The sequence below is a fragment of the Mangifera indica genome, chromosome 10, assembly GCF_011075055.1.
Source record: "Mangifera indica cultivar Alphonso chromosome 10, CATAS_Mindica_2.1, whole genome shotgun sequence".
NCBI lineage: Eukaryota > Viridiplantae > Streptophyta > Magnoliopsida > Sapindales > Anacardiaceae > Mangifera > Mangifera indica.
Genome location: NC_058146.1, coordinates 17591010 through 17607124, shown reverse-complemented (window position 1 = coordinate 17607124; position 16115 = coordinate 17591010). Strand labels below are relative to the sequence as shown.

At 34.9% G+C, this 16115-nt stretch overlaps 2 protein-coding genes across 7 annotated transcripts; both read left to right on the top strand.

The window, feature by feature from the left end:
* On the top strand, positions 1-12332 carry LOC123226882. Of its 6 annotated transcripts, none has more exons than XR_006504404.1 (4): positions 1-117; positions 390-657; positions 8161-8462; positions 8562-11614. XR_006504404.1 is itself a non-coding variant. In XM_044651429.1 (3 exons), the coding sequence occupies exons 1-3, from the start codon at positions 64-66 to the stop codon at positions 12078-12080; spliced, it is 438 nt and encodes a 145-aa protein (XP_044507364.1). In that variant the 5' UTR covers positions 1-63; the 3' UTR covers positions 12081-12332. The 6 variants fall into 6 exon arrangements, 4 of the variants coding, with proteins under 4 accessions (XP_044507364.1, XP_044507365.1, XP_044507366.1 ...); XR_006504405.1 differs by adding an exon at positions 2159-2287 and having other exon boundaries at positions 8161-11614; XM_044651429.1 differs by lacking the exons at positions 8161-8462; positions 8562-11614 and adding an exon at positions 11965-12332.
* Positions 12333-14919: 2587 nt separating this feature from the next.
* LOC123227620 (protein EXORDIUM-like 7) lies at positions 14920-16062 on the top strand. Its single transcript, XM_044652688.1, has one exon. The coding sequence runs from the start codon at positions 15019-15021 to the stop codon at positions 16033-16035; it is 1017 nt and encodes a 338-aa protein (XP_044508623.1). The 5' UTR covers positions 14920-15018; the 3' UTR covers positions 16036-16062.
* The last annotated feature ends 53 nt before the right edge of the window (positions 16063-16115 follow it).

The following is a 16115-nucleotide window of genomic DNA, read 5'->3' as shown; positions in this document are numbered from 1 at the left end:
GGGGTATTTAATTTAATCTCTCTTTTTTAATTTTCATCAATCCAATTATCTGTGGCAAGGTGAATGCGCATTACAGATGAAGGATATAATGGATTTGAAACGACTTTCGAGCACTATGTATTATGTTTAAAACCCAAAATTTTTTTTTTTTAAAAAATGTATTAACAATTTATTCATTATTTTCACCATGGGTGATAATTTGTGATTATTTGCTAAAAAAATTACCAGATATAATTTTACTTCTGAAGGATTCTTTTTTTTTTTAAATAGAAGTTTATGAAAAACAATGAAGAATCAAATCCGGTTTATATTATAATTTGATTCGAAATTGAATCAAGTTTCTTTATTTGTCAATTGATTGGATCGTTGATTTGAGGCCGTGGATGCAGGGAGAAGGCTGGATGAGCGGCTGCGAGAGGCTGCAGAAGGCGCTATGCGAGTGTCATAAGCGTGTTGGATCATCTTCTCGGACGCGAGAGTCGGCTTGTCGGCATCTGAACCGTGCGCTGGCTCAGTGCTTGGTAGCGGAAGTGTGCCCGGAGGAGTCGGAGGCGGTGCAAAGCTTGTGTGCCAGCGGTGGAACCGCACTCAAACGATCCCAGTGCCAACAAGCTCAGCTTTCTCTCTCTTTCTGCCTCTCTTCTCATACCTCCCCAAGTAATTCACCGTAATCTTAAATTCTAATTGTTTTAGTGTAATATTGATCATTTTTTGTGCTGTATTTTTCATATTCTCAACTGGGTTCACTCAATTTCTGCTATTTTATGCAGATTTCAGTGAAATAAATCTGAATTCATAGCAATAAATAAGGTTCACAAAATCCTTCAATTAGAGTAGTCAATGTTAGGGCCCGACTTCCAAAATATTGCCTCTAAGAATATGTTCCATGTTCACACATCCCTGGGATTTGGAAAATATCTTTGGTGTCATTTTAATATCTATGTGCAGCCACAAAAAGTGTTAACAAGCACATAGGACTAGTGATGTTCAATTGTAGACAGAAGAAACAAGAAACCTTAAATTACACCAGTCCAAATGAATGCAACAAACAGTGTATATTGTGCCCGTTTTTCATATTTCTGTTCGGAGTTTTTTGAGGATGCATAAGAAATAGTGTAAAAATACTGATGTACATAAGCTTTGGATAAAAATAGAACAAATTTCTGGAGTTCTCTACTTACATTCTGTGGAAGGAAATATAATTACAAGTTTACAATAATGAATATCTAGAGAAAATCTACCGTTAGAAATGTAAGCTACCTACACAAATATATGATGCAAACTTAACCGATATAAACTGGTCACAGGTATACATTTACAGATAAATTCTTTACCACTCCAAATATGCTTAATGTCTCAAATTTGGTGGATGTTTCAACAGCCAATTGGAAACAACAGTTAACTACGGCATGAATTTTTTACTAGTCATCACCTACTGTAAATTACCCACTTTGTGTATGGAAAAGGCTACTGCCTGGAGGAATATAAACAATTCGATTGCCTTTTAAGGTTCTATAACCCTCTTTTGGATCCTTTCTTGCGACCTGGAAAAATAATCAGGCTGTAATTACCTATTGTATCTTTCTGAATTCCTTGCCTGCACTCAAAACTTCTAGTTCATGCTTGTCCATTATGTTCAGAAGCTTTTTCCCGGTTTCCTTTGCTCTTCTCACGGATTGACATTGAATAAAGTTTTAAGAACCGGTGTCTTTGAGTAATTCTGTGCTCTCTGGGACTTGTATATGGCTAGAGTTTGTTTATCTCTAGGCCTGTTAAAGATATTGCCAGCTTGAATCATGGCAATGATGCTCACAATCTCATCTTTGCACCCAAGTACCACACTAGGGAGATACTAACAATGATTAAGAAAAATTATAACATCTTGATCTAACCGTCTGATCCACTGTTAAGATTTTATTTGTAAAATTCTATTTCAATAGTTTAGCTATTTTGGATATGCAGTTTATCACTTTAGATTACACAAGTTTTTTAATAAATTTTTTGTTATTATTCCTAAATGATATGAAATGTTTATATATACTCAGTATATTTCTCGTGCTTTGCCGATATGAGATTTGCCTAATATTATAGAAACTTTGCCATTTTTAGCCCAATTTGGTTAGTTGTGCTTTTCATCCAAAGCCTTTTGATTGTATAGATGTTCTATGGCACAAAGAAAAGCTTGGGGCTTGGGTGGATCCATAAAATTCAAAGGATACAAAGTCATTTATTCTGGTAGCTTGCAGTATAAGAGTAGTGGATATACGATTACTTCATTTGATTTCAGGTATGGAGGTTGGAGGCATTTCATTGTGGTATGCTTATTCTGTATAGAGGCAGTATTCTTCCAGATCCTTTACAACTAGCATGCCCAGCTCATTGCTTGTCGATGCTTGAGAAATGGGCATTACAACAAGAGATTTCATTCTTTACTCAGTTTGTACACATTTTGTTTAGCTTATCCTTTATCAGTGGTATATAATATTTCATCTATAGTCAAAGAGGCCTCAGCAATGTTAGTTGCCACAACGACTTTTCTCTTCCTAGGAGGGGTTGGTTCAAAAAATCTAGTTTGAGCTTCACTAAAAAAGCACTGTAAACAGGTTCTTGATCAAGCAGGAAGATCTTCACCAAATCATTTCATTTTTTCTTTAAGTGATTGGCATGTGAAATAAATCTCTTACTGACTAGTTTAGAACAGAAGAATATTACTTCAGGTTCTTTCAAATGTACCTGAAGAACAGTGAAGATAGCTTCATCTAGATAATCAATTAGACGTTGATTAGCATAAAAAAAATAAATAAAAAACAACTTCACAAGATAACATCTTCCAAAACTATAAAGATATTACAGTTGAAGAAATACCTGGAAAACTTTTCTGCATTGTCATCAATGATTATCGCAGAATATTGAGAAAGCTCCTGATCCATCAAGATTTCTCATAACAGCACCCTATCCGTCATTTATCATATCATTGTTTTGGGCCTAGTGAAATCCTGGTAGCATAATCCTGAGGGAGCCGAGTGGTTTTACCAGAACTGTCTCGCCATTCACATCAAGAACAAGATTATCATGGACAGCCTGAACCATCTCCTTTAAACTGAAAATAGAAAGCCTTTACTCTCTCCTGAACCTCACATATTCGAACAAACTGATGCCACCTTGGTAACCCTTTAGTGAGACTCTCATAAAATGTCTCAGCTCTCGTGAAATTCTATTGCAAGACTGTTGATTAGGAAGGTTATATTATTGATTTGATTCTGTTATATTAGGAAGGATATCAGAGCATATTAGGAGATAATATATTTAGGATTTGATTTGATTTGATTTATAGGGATTTGATTTGATTTAGTTAAGGATTTGATTGATTCATTTCCTATTATATCCTCTCTGTAAACTATATATATTGTACTGTTCGGTACTTTGAAATGATAAGAAAACAACATTCTCAATTCATATGGTATCAGAGCCTAGCATTTAAAATTTTTTCCAGCATTCTCAACTTAGTTTTCGACGAATCCAAGTCCTTTCTCCATTGTTTCTCCGATCACTGTGCTTCCGTTATTTTTCCGGTGATCGTGCCTATACCAGTGTGATCAGGATTCTCTCGCCGACACATCTGTCAAAGCAACATCATCGTTCGACGTTCCACGCGCCTACACGCGTCACTCAATCTCTCGGTATCTTCCTGCATCGATCTCCTGTTCCGACGATAGTGCACCGACACCGCCTCTTCTGTTGCACTCAGACGACGTCGACGAGTCCATCTGTGGTGAGTTCGCAGTCATCCGACGTCGGAATCTTCCACACAAGCCGCCGTTTTTTCGCTTGAAACATAAGCTCCGATCTACTGTTCCGGCGCACATGGAACTACACCGCCACCGCCAATCGACTCAGTAGACGCCGGTGGTTAGTTTTGTTGAAGACCCATCTCCACTGGTTGCTCCACGCGCCGCTGGTGACGTCACAGAATAGTTCACGCATTCCGAAGGCTTTGTTTTATGATTCAACAGTCTTCTGATCAGTTTGAGGGACTCGGTTTCTTCGGATCTTCACTTTTCTTGGTTCCAAAAAGCTTCTTCTATTCTTTGATTCGTGATTCACCATATCCATTGAAAACTCTAAACCAGGTGAGCGTAGTGGCCGTGAAAATCGACCAAAGTGCAATTATTGTCGCAAATGGGGTCACATCAGAGACAAGTGTCATAAGCTCTATGGTCGTCCTCTTCAAACTACAAATACTGTTCAGACTTATGATTCTCCTATTGACTCTTCTAGAGTGCAGTCTCCACTATCTTTGACACTCACAGGTGCTAATCGTGAATATTATCTCCGATATCAGAGCGCAAAACAATCTTCATCTTTTATTGCTTCGTATGCTCATCCGGGTAATTCAATTGTATGCCTCACTCACTTTTCTTCTTCTGAGTCATAGATTCTTGATTCTGGTGCCTCTAATCACATCTCTGGTAACCCCCGTCTACTTTCTCACTTTACTAAGACTATTTTTTTACCTACTGTAACATTAGCTAATGGATCTATCGTTACTGTCAAAGTAGTAGGTTGTGCTCATCCTCTTCCACTCATGCCTTTGGAGTCTGTCTTTTACCTCTCTGACTGTCCATTTAATCTTATTTCTGTTAGCAAACTTACTCGTTCCTTAGATTGTACAATTACATTTACTAATAACTCTGTTCTTATACAAGACCGCAGTACGGGTCAGATGATTGGCACAGGACGTGAGTCACAGGGCCTCTACCGACTAGATCCACTTGATTCTGTAGCATGTGCCATCACTGAGTCTCCAATGCTTCTTCACAATCGTTTGGGTCACCCTAGTTTATCAAAACTACAACAGATGGTCTCTGGTTTATCACATTTATCATCCTTTAATTGTGAGTCTTGTCAACTTGGAAAACATACTCGTATATCCTTTCCAAGAAGTGTCAATAATCGAGCTACATCACCTTTTGAATTAGTCCATTCTTATGTATGGGGTCCTAGTAGAGTCGTGTCTACTTTAGGTTTTCAATATTTTGTTACGTTTATTGATGATTATTCACGTTGCACTTGATTATTTTTAATAAAGAATAGATCTGAATTATTTTCTATTTTTCAATCTTTTTGTGCTAAAGTTGAAACACAATTTTCTACTACTATTCGTATACTTCGTAGTGATAATGCCAGCGAATATTTTTCTGCTCCCTTTACTAAATTTCTGACATCTAAAGGCATTTTACATCAATCTACTTGTGCTCATACTCCTCAGCAAAATGGAATTGTCGAACGTAAAAATAGACATCTTATTGAAACTGCCTGTACTTTACTCATACATAGTCATGTACCTTTTTGTTTTTGGGCTGATGATGTTCTTACTGCTTGTTTTTTTATTAATAGAATGTCTTCTTCAGTCTTGCAGGATCAGGTACCTCATTCTATTTTATATCCTGATCGGTCATTATTTCCTCTTCAACCTCGTGTCTTTGGATGTACATGCTTTGTTCACGACTTATCTCCTGGTCGAGATAAATTGTCTGCTTGTTCCATTAAATGTGTTTTCCTTGGATACTCGCGTCTTCAGAAAGGTTATCAATGTTATTCTCTTACTATACGTCGCTACTACCTTTCTGCAGATGTTACATTTTTTGAGTCTTTTCTTTATTTTTCGTCTTCTTCTCAACTAGACAAGTCTCCTATTACAGAAGTTCTTCCTGTGTCCTATATTGTTCCCCTAATAAATTCACAGTCTTCAACTAACCAATCTTCGACTAGTTCAGCTCTTACACCCACTAGTCATTCTACAGGTGATGGTCTTGCTTCTCCTTTAGGTGAGACAGTCTCTCAAGACCCGGTGCACTCGCTTCCTGCTCCAGAATCTTCTGTCTCTGCGGTCTTACCTCCTGATGATCAATTTCCCATCGCTATTCGCAAAGGTATGCACTCAACTCGTAATCCTCATCTCATCTATAATTTTCTAAGTTATCATCATTTATCTTCACCATACTATGTCTTTGTGTCCACTTTATCCTCTGTATCTACACCTGCTACTGTTCATGAGGCATTATCTGATCCTGGATGGCGACAAGCAATGGTGGATGAGATGTCTGCTCTACATTCTAATAATACTTAGGACCTCGTTCCTTTGCCTCCTAGTCACTCAACGGTTGGATGCAGGTGGATCTATACTGTTAAAGTTGGTCTTGGTGGTCAGGTTGATAAATTGAAAGTACGGTTGGTTGCTAAAGGATACACTCAGATATACGGTCTTGATTATTATGAGACTTTCTCTTCGGTTGCTAAAATATCTTTTGTTCGCCTATTTTTCTCTATGGCTGCCATTTGCCATTGGCCGTTGCATCAGTTAGATATCAAGAATGTTTTTCTTCATGGTGAACTGCAAGAAGAAATTTATATGGAGCAACCTCCTAGTTTTGTTGCTCATGGGGAGTCTAGATTGGTTTGTAAACTTCGTCGTTCTCTGTATGGCTTAAAACAATCTCCTCGCACTTGGTTTGGTTGGTTTAGTACTGTTATTCAAGAATTTGGCATGATACGAAGTGAATCTGATCATTCAGTATTCTATAGACATACTCCACACGGACAATGTATCTATCTAGTAGTCTATGTAGATGATATTGTTATTACAGAAAGTGATCAGGAGGGTATTGAGCAATTAAAGAGGCATTTATTTAGTCATTTTCAAACCAAAAATTTGGGCCCACTCAGATACTTTCTTATCATAGAAGTCGCCCAGTCTAAAACTGGAATTGTCATCTCTCAGAGAAAGTATGCATTGGATATTCTGAAGGAAACAGGGATGTTAGATTGCAAACCTTAAACTCTCCTATGGACCCTAATATTAAGCTCTTACCTGGAAAGGGGGAGCCACTTGCAGATCTTGGGAGATATCGAAGACTCGTTGGAAAACTTAATTATCTCACCATCACACGACCAGATATCTCTTTTGCTGTCAGCGTGGTAAGTCAATTCCTTCAGTCTCCATGTGATAGTTATTGGGATGCAGTTATTTGGATCTTGAGGTACATTAAGAGAATACCTGAAAAAGGATTGTTGTATGAGGATAAAGGGCATACTCAGATCGTTGGGTATTCAGATGCTGACTGGGCAGGTTCTCCATCTGACAGACGTTTTACTTCTGGGTATTGCGTATTAGTTGGAGGAAATCTAGTATCATAGAAAAGTAAAAAGCAAGATGTTGTTGTCAGATCTAGCGCAGAAGTAGAATATCGTGCTATGACCTTAGTCACTTGTGAGCTTTTCTGGTTAAAGCAGTTGATCCAAGAATTAAAGTTTACAGAAATATCACAAATGTTATTATTTTGTGATAATCAGGCTGCTTTTCACATTTCTTCGAATCCTATATTTCATGAAAGAACAAAACATATAGAAATCGATTGTCATTTTGTGAGAGAAAAGATTATGTCCGGGTGTATCTCTACAAGCCATGTCAGTTCAAAAGATCAGTTGGCAGATATACTTACTAAATCTCGTCGAGGGCCTCGAATTAATTTCATCTGTAACAAACTTGGTACATATGATTTATATGCTCCAGCTTAAGGGGGAGTGTTGATTAGGAAGGTTATATTATTGATTTGATTCTGTTATATTAGGAAGGATATCAGAGCATATTAGGAGATAATATATTTAGGATTTGATTTGATTTGATTTATAGGGATTTGATTTGATTTAGTTAAGGATTTGATTGATTCATTTTCTGTTATATCCTCTCTGTAAACTGTATATATTGTACTGTTCGATATTCTGAAATGATAAAAAAACAACATTCTCAATTCATAAAGACTTTGTGGAATAAATATCTCCATCTTTTTTCCAAGGCCATTTATATTGGAAATAATTCAAGTGAGGATTTCTTTTTTAACTGTTGCTGTGATTTTTAGTTTTGTGTTTGCTGGATGTTAATTCTATAATTAAGGTAGAATAAGTATACGTGGTGAGTTGTCCACTAAGTATTTTTTATACAAGTTAGGAAATCACAGACTCATGTTGTGTCAAACTCTTCTCAAAATGTTCTTGTCATTACTAGTTTTAACTACCAGTTCTAGCGTATCAAGATGAGGCCTTTGTTTATATCTTATTATTTATGGGAATTGGTTGAAAATGGTTTTGATGATCTTGCAGATGCAGAAAGACTAAGTGCAACTCAATGTACGAAGTTGAGAGAAAAGCGAAAGGGGATGCCAAAACACTATCTCTAATTTAGCAAGCACTAGATGAAGTAATTTTCCCACTAGTTATGATTACCACTACATCAAAGGAAACGAGGAAAGTATCAAGGCACTAGCAAAGTTGTTATAGTGATGCTGCAAACCATGCAAAAAACTGTTAATGAGCAAGGAGAATCAGTTCAAGTATTCTTTTCAGGAGCATACTCAGTTGTGAACCAAATTAGATCCTTTGGTGAAGAATTAATGGACTACAAGGTTGTTGAGAGAGCTTTGCGAAGCCTTCCCTCTAAATTTGATCATGTTGTTGCGACGATCGAAGAATCAAATGATCTAACCAAGTAGTCTCTTCAATAGTTGATGTGGTTACTTCAAATGCATGAACAATTGATGAACAGGACATCAGAAACTACTTTTCAACAAGCATTTCAATCAAAGTTTGAATTGAAAAATTTTTGATGATTCAAATCAAGGGAGCTCTAGTCGAGGATGTGGCTGATCATCTCATGGAAGAGGAAGAGGTACTATAATTCCGTTTCTTGCTCACATTGTGAAAGATCAAATCATGAAGGAAAAATTGTTGGTATATGGAGAAAAATGGTCAAAACAAAAATATTCCACAATGTTATTATTGTAAGAAGTATAACCACTTTGAGAAAAAAAAGTCTTAAAAAAGGTTGTTAAGCATGAAAACTCGCAAGAAGAAAGGGATGTTCATGAAGAAAATTTACTTTTTGCTTGCTTATTTAGTCGTGATGACAAGTTTAATGATGTTTGGTAATCATAAGAGTGGCAACAAATCACTTTTTCTGGAGCTTGATGAGTCGGTGAAAACCCAAGTAAGGATGGGAAACAATACTTGTGCTCTGGTATGTGGAAAGGATACAATTTCTATAATGACAAAATTAGGTGAGAAGTATTTGCATAATGTAATGCATGTTCTAGGTTAGCACAAAATTTGGTTAGTGTCGGTTAATTGATGAAGAAGGGGTATTATGCTGTGTTTGACTATAATGAGTCTATTATTTATGAAAAAAAGAACATAAGTTAATTTACACTATTTAGATGATAGAAGATAACATATTCCCACTTGTATTTTCGAAAGTTTCTATAAATGTCTTTAACGTAGTTAGCAATGTTTCCTTGCTTTGGCATCAAAGATTTGGTCACTTCAATTTTGATGGGCTAAATTTGTTGTGTAAAAGAATATGGTGGATGGGGATTCAATGGTCATAATAGAAAAACAATAATGTGAAGCTTGCATTTTTGGAAAGCATCACCAAGATTCCCTCAAGGTGGATCATGGAAAGCTTCAAAACCTTTGATGTTGGTGCATTATAATGTTTTCGAACCAATGCAAACACTCTTCTTAAGTGGAAGTAAGTACTTCATGATTTTTGTTGATGATTTTTCAAAGACAACTTGGTCTTTTTTTTTTAAGCAGAAATCCAAAGTCCTTGAATGTTTCAAGTAATTCAAGGTTACGGATGAGAAACAGAGTGGCTGCAAAATTTTGACACTTAACATTTTTGCGGTGGTGAATTTTCTTTCACAGAATTTAACAATTTTCACAACAACGATGACATCAAAAGGCAACTTACAACAAACTATACTCTCCAATAAAATGGAGTCACTCAACATAAAAGTAGAACGATGGTTGAAACAACCAAGAGTATGTTATAAGGTAAAGCTCTTCCAACGAAATTTTGGGCTAAAGTTATTAGAGTTATTGTTTATCTTCTCAATAGATTTCCAACTTAAAGTCGTTAAAACGATGACTCCTTGTAAAGCTTGGCATAGTTGTAAACCCAATGTTAGTCATTTAAAAACATTCGGCTGTATTGCCTATGCATCACATTATAGGCAATATATCACATGAATATATAAGAAAATAACCAAACATAGTTCAAAATGGTTATACCAACATTTGAACGCTCCACCAATCTTTACGTTGCAAAGATCACACTCATAATGGAGGGCAGAAAACGTTCACAATGGTCTGCTAGGACGTGTGAACAGGCGGGAATGTAAAAGGCACAAACATTCGTAATGTATTTTCGTTAAAGGGAATGAAGAAAAACTGTGATCATGCATCTCCTTTTATAGAATTTGCGATGATTGGTCATTCACCTGGAACAAACAGTTGTTCCACTTTTTATCTTATCTCATCCAAAATCTGCGAAATTCTAAAAATCATGTTGCACACATGAATAAGATTTCAAGTAAAATATCAAAAATCCGAGTAAGCAATAATCATCGTTCCTCCAAAAGGAATGGTTGTCAGTCCTCTTAATAAAAGGCCAATTGGGCTTTTCAATTCTAATAGACAAGCCTAATTCAATCACAATTTCTCCGCAACCCATAAATGTCAGGATTATTACATTTTGGTCTTTCAGACCTTCTAATACTCAAAACTCTCAATTTATATACAAACTAGATTTGTCTCAGGTAATCATATGCCTCATGAATTCAAAACAACTCCTTATATATGTGTGACCCATAAGTTATCTATTGAGCTGACATTATTCAGACTCAGACCAAATATGGACACAAACTAATATTGGTTTCTAGGAAAACATCATAATCACCTGATCAGTAGAGTGTTTAGAAACAACTCTAAAGCCTTACTAATTTCATGTTTACGTGCAATACGATCTTTTCATCAACTAATATCTCTCGAGGCTAAGACACAGATACATGTCCATCTCAATAAGCCTTCAATATGAACTAATATCCATCAATGATATGAATAATCTATCTCAGTAAGCTTTTGAGTGCCTTCCTCTATGGAAAATCTAATTTTATTTTATGTAAAAGGTCTAGTATACTATATTCATGAATTAAGAGAAAATAAGGTTTAACATAGCAAAACAACATATAAATAACACATAAATGTCAGAATACAATAAGAAAGAAGAGGAGACAAAAACACTGTCTTGGTTTTTTAATGCACGTCTGTGAAAGATTTTTTGTTTTCTCTCTATTTCACTATTGGATCGCTCTGATTTTTAGACTATTGGTAGAAAACTCATTTTTATTTATTCTGAATTATGGCAATTGTGTTTTGTTCCCCAAATAAACAGTTATTTGTGTTAAATTGTGACTAATTGTATGTTGCATTTTAATTTAAACAACTCTTATAAAAACATCTTTTTCTCTTTTGTATACCTTTGGATTGCTGTTAAACTTTGATAGTATTTTAGACACATCCAATGTTATATTTTGGACGGTAGAGATTTGTGTTTGATTTTTGTAACATAAGATATAAGCTTACGAGTTTGTTGTAATATTATTTAATTTTCTGCTATTGTGTTATTATTTTATTTTGTTGCTTTAGAGAGTTGTGTACCGATTTGTAGGATGAATAATGTGTACCATTATTTTGAATATAGTGAATTGGTTTATTTGGATGATGTCCTGTGATTTTACTTTTTATATCGAAAAGGTTTTTGCATTAAATTATGGTTTTTTTTTTTTTTGTTATACTTTTGATTGTTTAGTGTTATATAATCATATTTTGGTTGATTATTTGTTTTTACATATTTAATTAAAAAAGGGCCGAGTTTGATTTTGGTTTTGTTAGTTTTATTACTTTCTCCCCCACTAACTTCATCGCATGTAGCCTCTAATTTCGATGTCATTGTGTAGTTAATGGGTTTGAAGTACAATCAGAAATCACAAATTGGTTTCGATGATAATGGTATCGATATTTCATGAGTGAGCTAAATATTTTTTCTGATATGAGGCAAACACCTTGCAGGCTTTTCCAGCTGCTTGGTGACAATTCTATCGCCTTCTTCCATTACGTGTAGAAATAAGAGGACTGCGATGGCAATTCCCAAACGCGTTGTTGTATTGTCAAACCGCAAAAGATAAACTAAAACAACAGCAAAATCTTCTACTAAATCATTTCCTCCTCCTGATTTATGATTAATTGCTAAATTATTAATGTCTTGGGAACGACTTTTGTTTGTCTGACTTTGTAACCGAACTGTTCAACTGATCATTGACAGTGATGTCAACAATCTGCTAAATCTTGTTCATACGGGCAAAACAAAATAATTGTAATGTTGAATGGGAGAGTTATTGGGTAATTTATGAACATTTTGTATTCCTTTAAGGATTATATTTCTATTTGTCAAAAAGGATTATTTATTGTGAATTTTTATTTGTTTCGACAATGTCTTAAGATAGGGTTAGATTATTGGACCGAATGTTCCAATAATGAGTACACATTAAAACATAATTTTTTTTAAATTTGGCTTTACAATTTAACCATAAGAAGAATGAATTAATTTATGGATTCATTATTTCAAACAAATGAAAATGGAACATGAATGAGCGAGATTGATGATTGTGTCGTACTTATTTCCATATAATCTCTCTAATAATTAGAGAAAAAACATTAATAACCATTGCGACACTGTGGGATCCAGTAATAATTGTTACAGATTCCATAATGTTACCGAATCTCATATTAAACATTAATGTTATTTCTTTCGCCTTTGACTTAGCGCTTTCCCCTCCAATTTGCCCCATAATTAGGGCAACTCTTGGCACTTGAATTAATGTGACTTTTTAAGTTGGAAGATCCTTTCTTCAAAGCCCCTTTTTAAGATGGAAGATGCTTCTAACTCTCATATGTATCTTCTTTATATTACCGGTGTCACAGACTTTTTTTTTTTTTCAAATGAGTTTAAGGCTAGAATTACATGTCATAATCCAACACTATGCTATTCCCTTTTTTCTTTGTCAATGTTTATATACAAAGACAAATATAGGATTAATACTATACTATCAAATATAACTCTTGATAATTTTATAAATAATTGAATATTATAACTTAAAAACATATTGAATTCTTAACATTTTACATGAGAATTGATTATTGAATTCTTTAGAAAACCAACTTTATTAAATCTGTAAGAAGTAAAATAAAGTAAATGTTTTGTTTATTAATGCTGTTGAAAATCACATTGATGAGTACTACATTAAATTGTCGGCGTAATTTAGTGTAAGTAATTAAGAATATAGCATGCTGCTTAGAAGTTTATATCCACCTTTTATGTTACTGATACTTCTAAATAAATTTTAATAGAATTAAAGTATACATGTAAAATTTTTCATTTCTAAGCTTTTGTATCATCATTAATTCATTGGAAAAGAGAATGAGTTATATGTGTAACTATATTATTGAATACTAGAACCCTTCTACTATATATCTAGACGAATTCCATTGTCATGGAAAATGGGTGATCATGTTCTCCCCATTTTGGTAGGAAGTGGTCTTTATTCTATAACGATAGTAGACTAAAAATGTATGTTAAAGAGATTGTGAAAGAACAATTACAATTATTAAGAGTTATTATTTCTGCTCTCTGAACTAAAGGTCTTCTATCCACATTATGTCATATATTTGTCTATTGATAATGTCGTCAGCTATTACAAACAGTTCATATAATTATTTGTTATATAATAGTTGATCACCTCTTAAGTTTGACTAAAAGAGAGTTTGATCTCACAATTATTACCAAGATGAATATCATATTGTAAGATAAAAAATACTTATAGCATTGAATCAAGATACTCTAAAAAAACAATAGTTCCGACTATATACTGTCAAGATTTTAAATTAATAGTTGTTTTTAATTCAACATTAAAACTCATTTGATAAAATTTATAGGAAGAGCTAATATTCAACTGTGGTGCAAGTTACCTAATCTTGCACATGTTGGACCTTGGCTTGTGCCTTTAGCAAATTGCGTTAGACTATAAATGTCCATGGCGAGATTTGTGGGTAAAGAGACATTGATAGCCAAAGATATTGATAAGGATGCTATGTGTAGTGTAAAAGGGGGAAATTTTATAAAAGGTTTCAACCACACCAATCATTCATTTCTAACTTCCTTTGACTCTCTCTTCGTTTACTTTTTAATCTGTCTACTTTCTTCCAATTAATCACACCTTGTTCAATTCAATGCTTTATGGTGTAAATAGCAAATCATGTGGACCTATTATTTATACAAAAGGGAGGTCTGTATACCCAAAAGAAAACCAGAAAAAAAAAAAAAAAGGGTCTGTGTTACCTGTCATAATGATCCTTCACCTTTAATGTTGAATTCTGATCCAAATCAGAAAAAATTTAAAACAAATTTAGACATACAATTAACAATTTTATTAACTTCATGAATTACATGTCTTACAAACCTCACTTGCCAATTATTTATATAAGTATCTAAATAATAGGATGAAAATGATAGGTATATAATTGAACAAGAAATAGAATGGAATCAAGTGAAATATAAAAGGGGTGCAACATATATTGAGAGTGAATTTAAGTCAAATTGGCCCCAAACAATTATTAGTTTGAGCTTGGTTCAAATCTAAAAAATCTATCATTGAAAAGCTATTGAAAAAAATAATACAGGTTATCTAAAATTAAAAAAAAGAAAAAGAATTATCAAATCTATCATTATTGTTATAAAAACTCATTGAAAATTATGCATCTATCAACTATTTAATAAAATTAAGCTCACTTACCTAAAACTCGAGCTAAAGCTACCCAACTTTATTTTTTGGGCGAGTTCAAGATGAACATCTGACTGAAATATATCATTAAAAAGTAGGACAATGATGTGTAAACATATGCATGCTAGTGCCCACCACTTCTAAAATATTGGAATAATACTTTATAACAATTAATAAGAAGAATCTCCAACCTCCTTAAGTTAATTATTCAACCATAACATCTTCTTCTTCCTCACCTTCTCTTTATATATAAGAACTTTCTCTGTCTTTCATCCATCTTAACACAATGTACAAGCTTCAAGCTTTTTACTATTTTCTCTTGCTTCCTCTCTTTTCCGCTTCTTCTTTGGCCTTTTCATGGAGCCAAAACAAGAGATTGTTCAATCAGGCTAAGAATTATGAAGGTTCTTCTGACCTTGTCAATCTTGAATACCACATGGGACCTGTCCTTGCTTCTCCTATAAACCTGTATATAATCTGGTATGGCCATTGGAAACCAACCCACCAAGCCATTATCAGAGACTTTATCTATTCAATCTCTACCTCTTCAGTTTCTTATCCCTCTGTTGCTGATTGGTGGAAAACCGCCAGGCTCTACACTGACCAAACGGGCTCAAACATTACCCGAAATATTTTCCTCTCAGGGGAGTTTTATGATTGGAGATACTCCCATGGCGGTTATCTTAGTCGTTTAGATATGCAAAAGATTATCAAAAACGCTGTCACTTCACCTTCAACAGCATTACCTCTGAATCCCCACAATGGTCTCTACTTAATCCTCACCTCTTATGATGTTCAAGTTCAGGATTTTTGCAGAGCAGTCTGTGGCTTCCACTACTTCACATTTCCAACCATTGTTGGCGTCACCGTGCCCTACGCCTGGGTTGGTTACAGTGGGAGTCAGTGTCCAGGGATGTGTGCGTATCCGTTTGCATGGCCAAGCTACTCAGGGAAGCCACCACCAAGAACAAACGAAGACAGCAGCATGATGCATGCGCCGAATGGGGATGTGGGCACCGATGGGATGATTAGTGTGATTGCTCATGAGCTTGCAGAAGTGTCAAGCAACCCATTGGTGAATGCATGGTATGCAGGAGATGATCCGACAGCTCCAAATGAAATTGCAGATTTGTGTTTGGGTGTGTATGGTTCTGGTGCTGGAGGTGGGTATGTGGGTAAAGTTTACAAGGATTCATGGGGAAATGGTTTCAATGTAAATGGAGTGAACAGAAGGAAGTTCTTGGTTCAATGGATATGGAACCCCTTGAAAAGGAGATGTTATGGGCCTAATGCCATGGATTAGAAAGATAATAGACTTTGTTATTCTGCATAATTCTCCATTGACAATGGCCAGCAGTACGCAGCTTTAAAAAAAATTGCAAT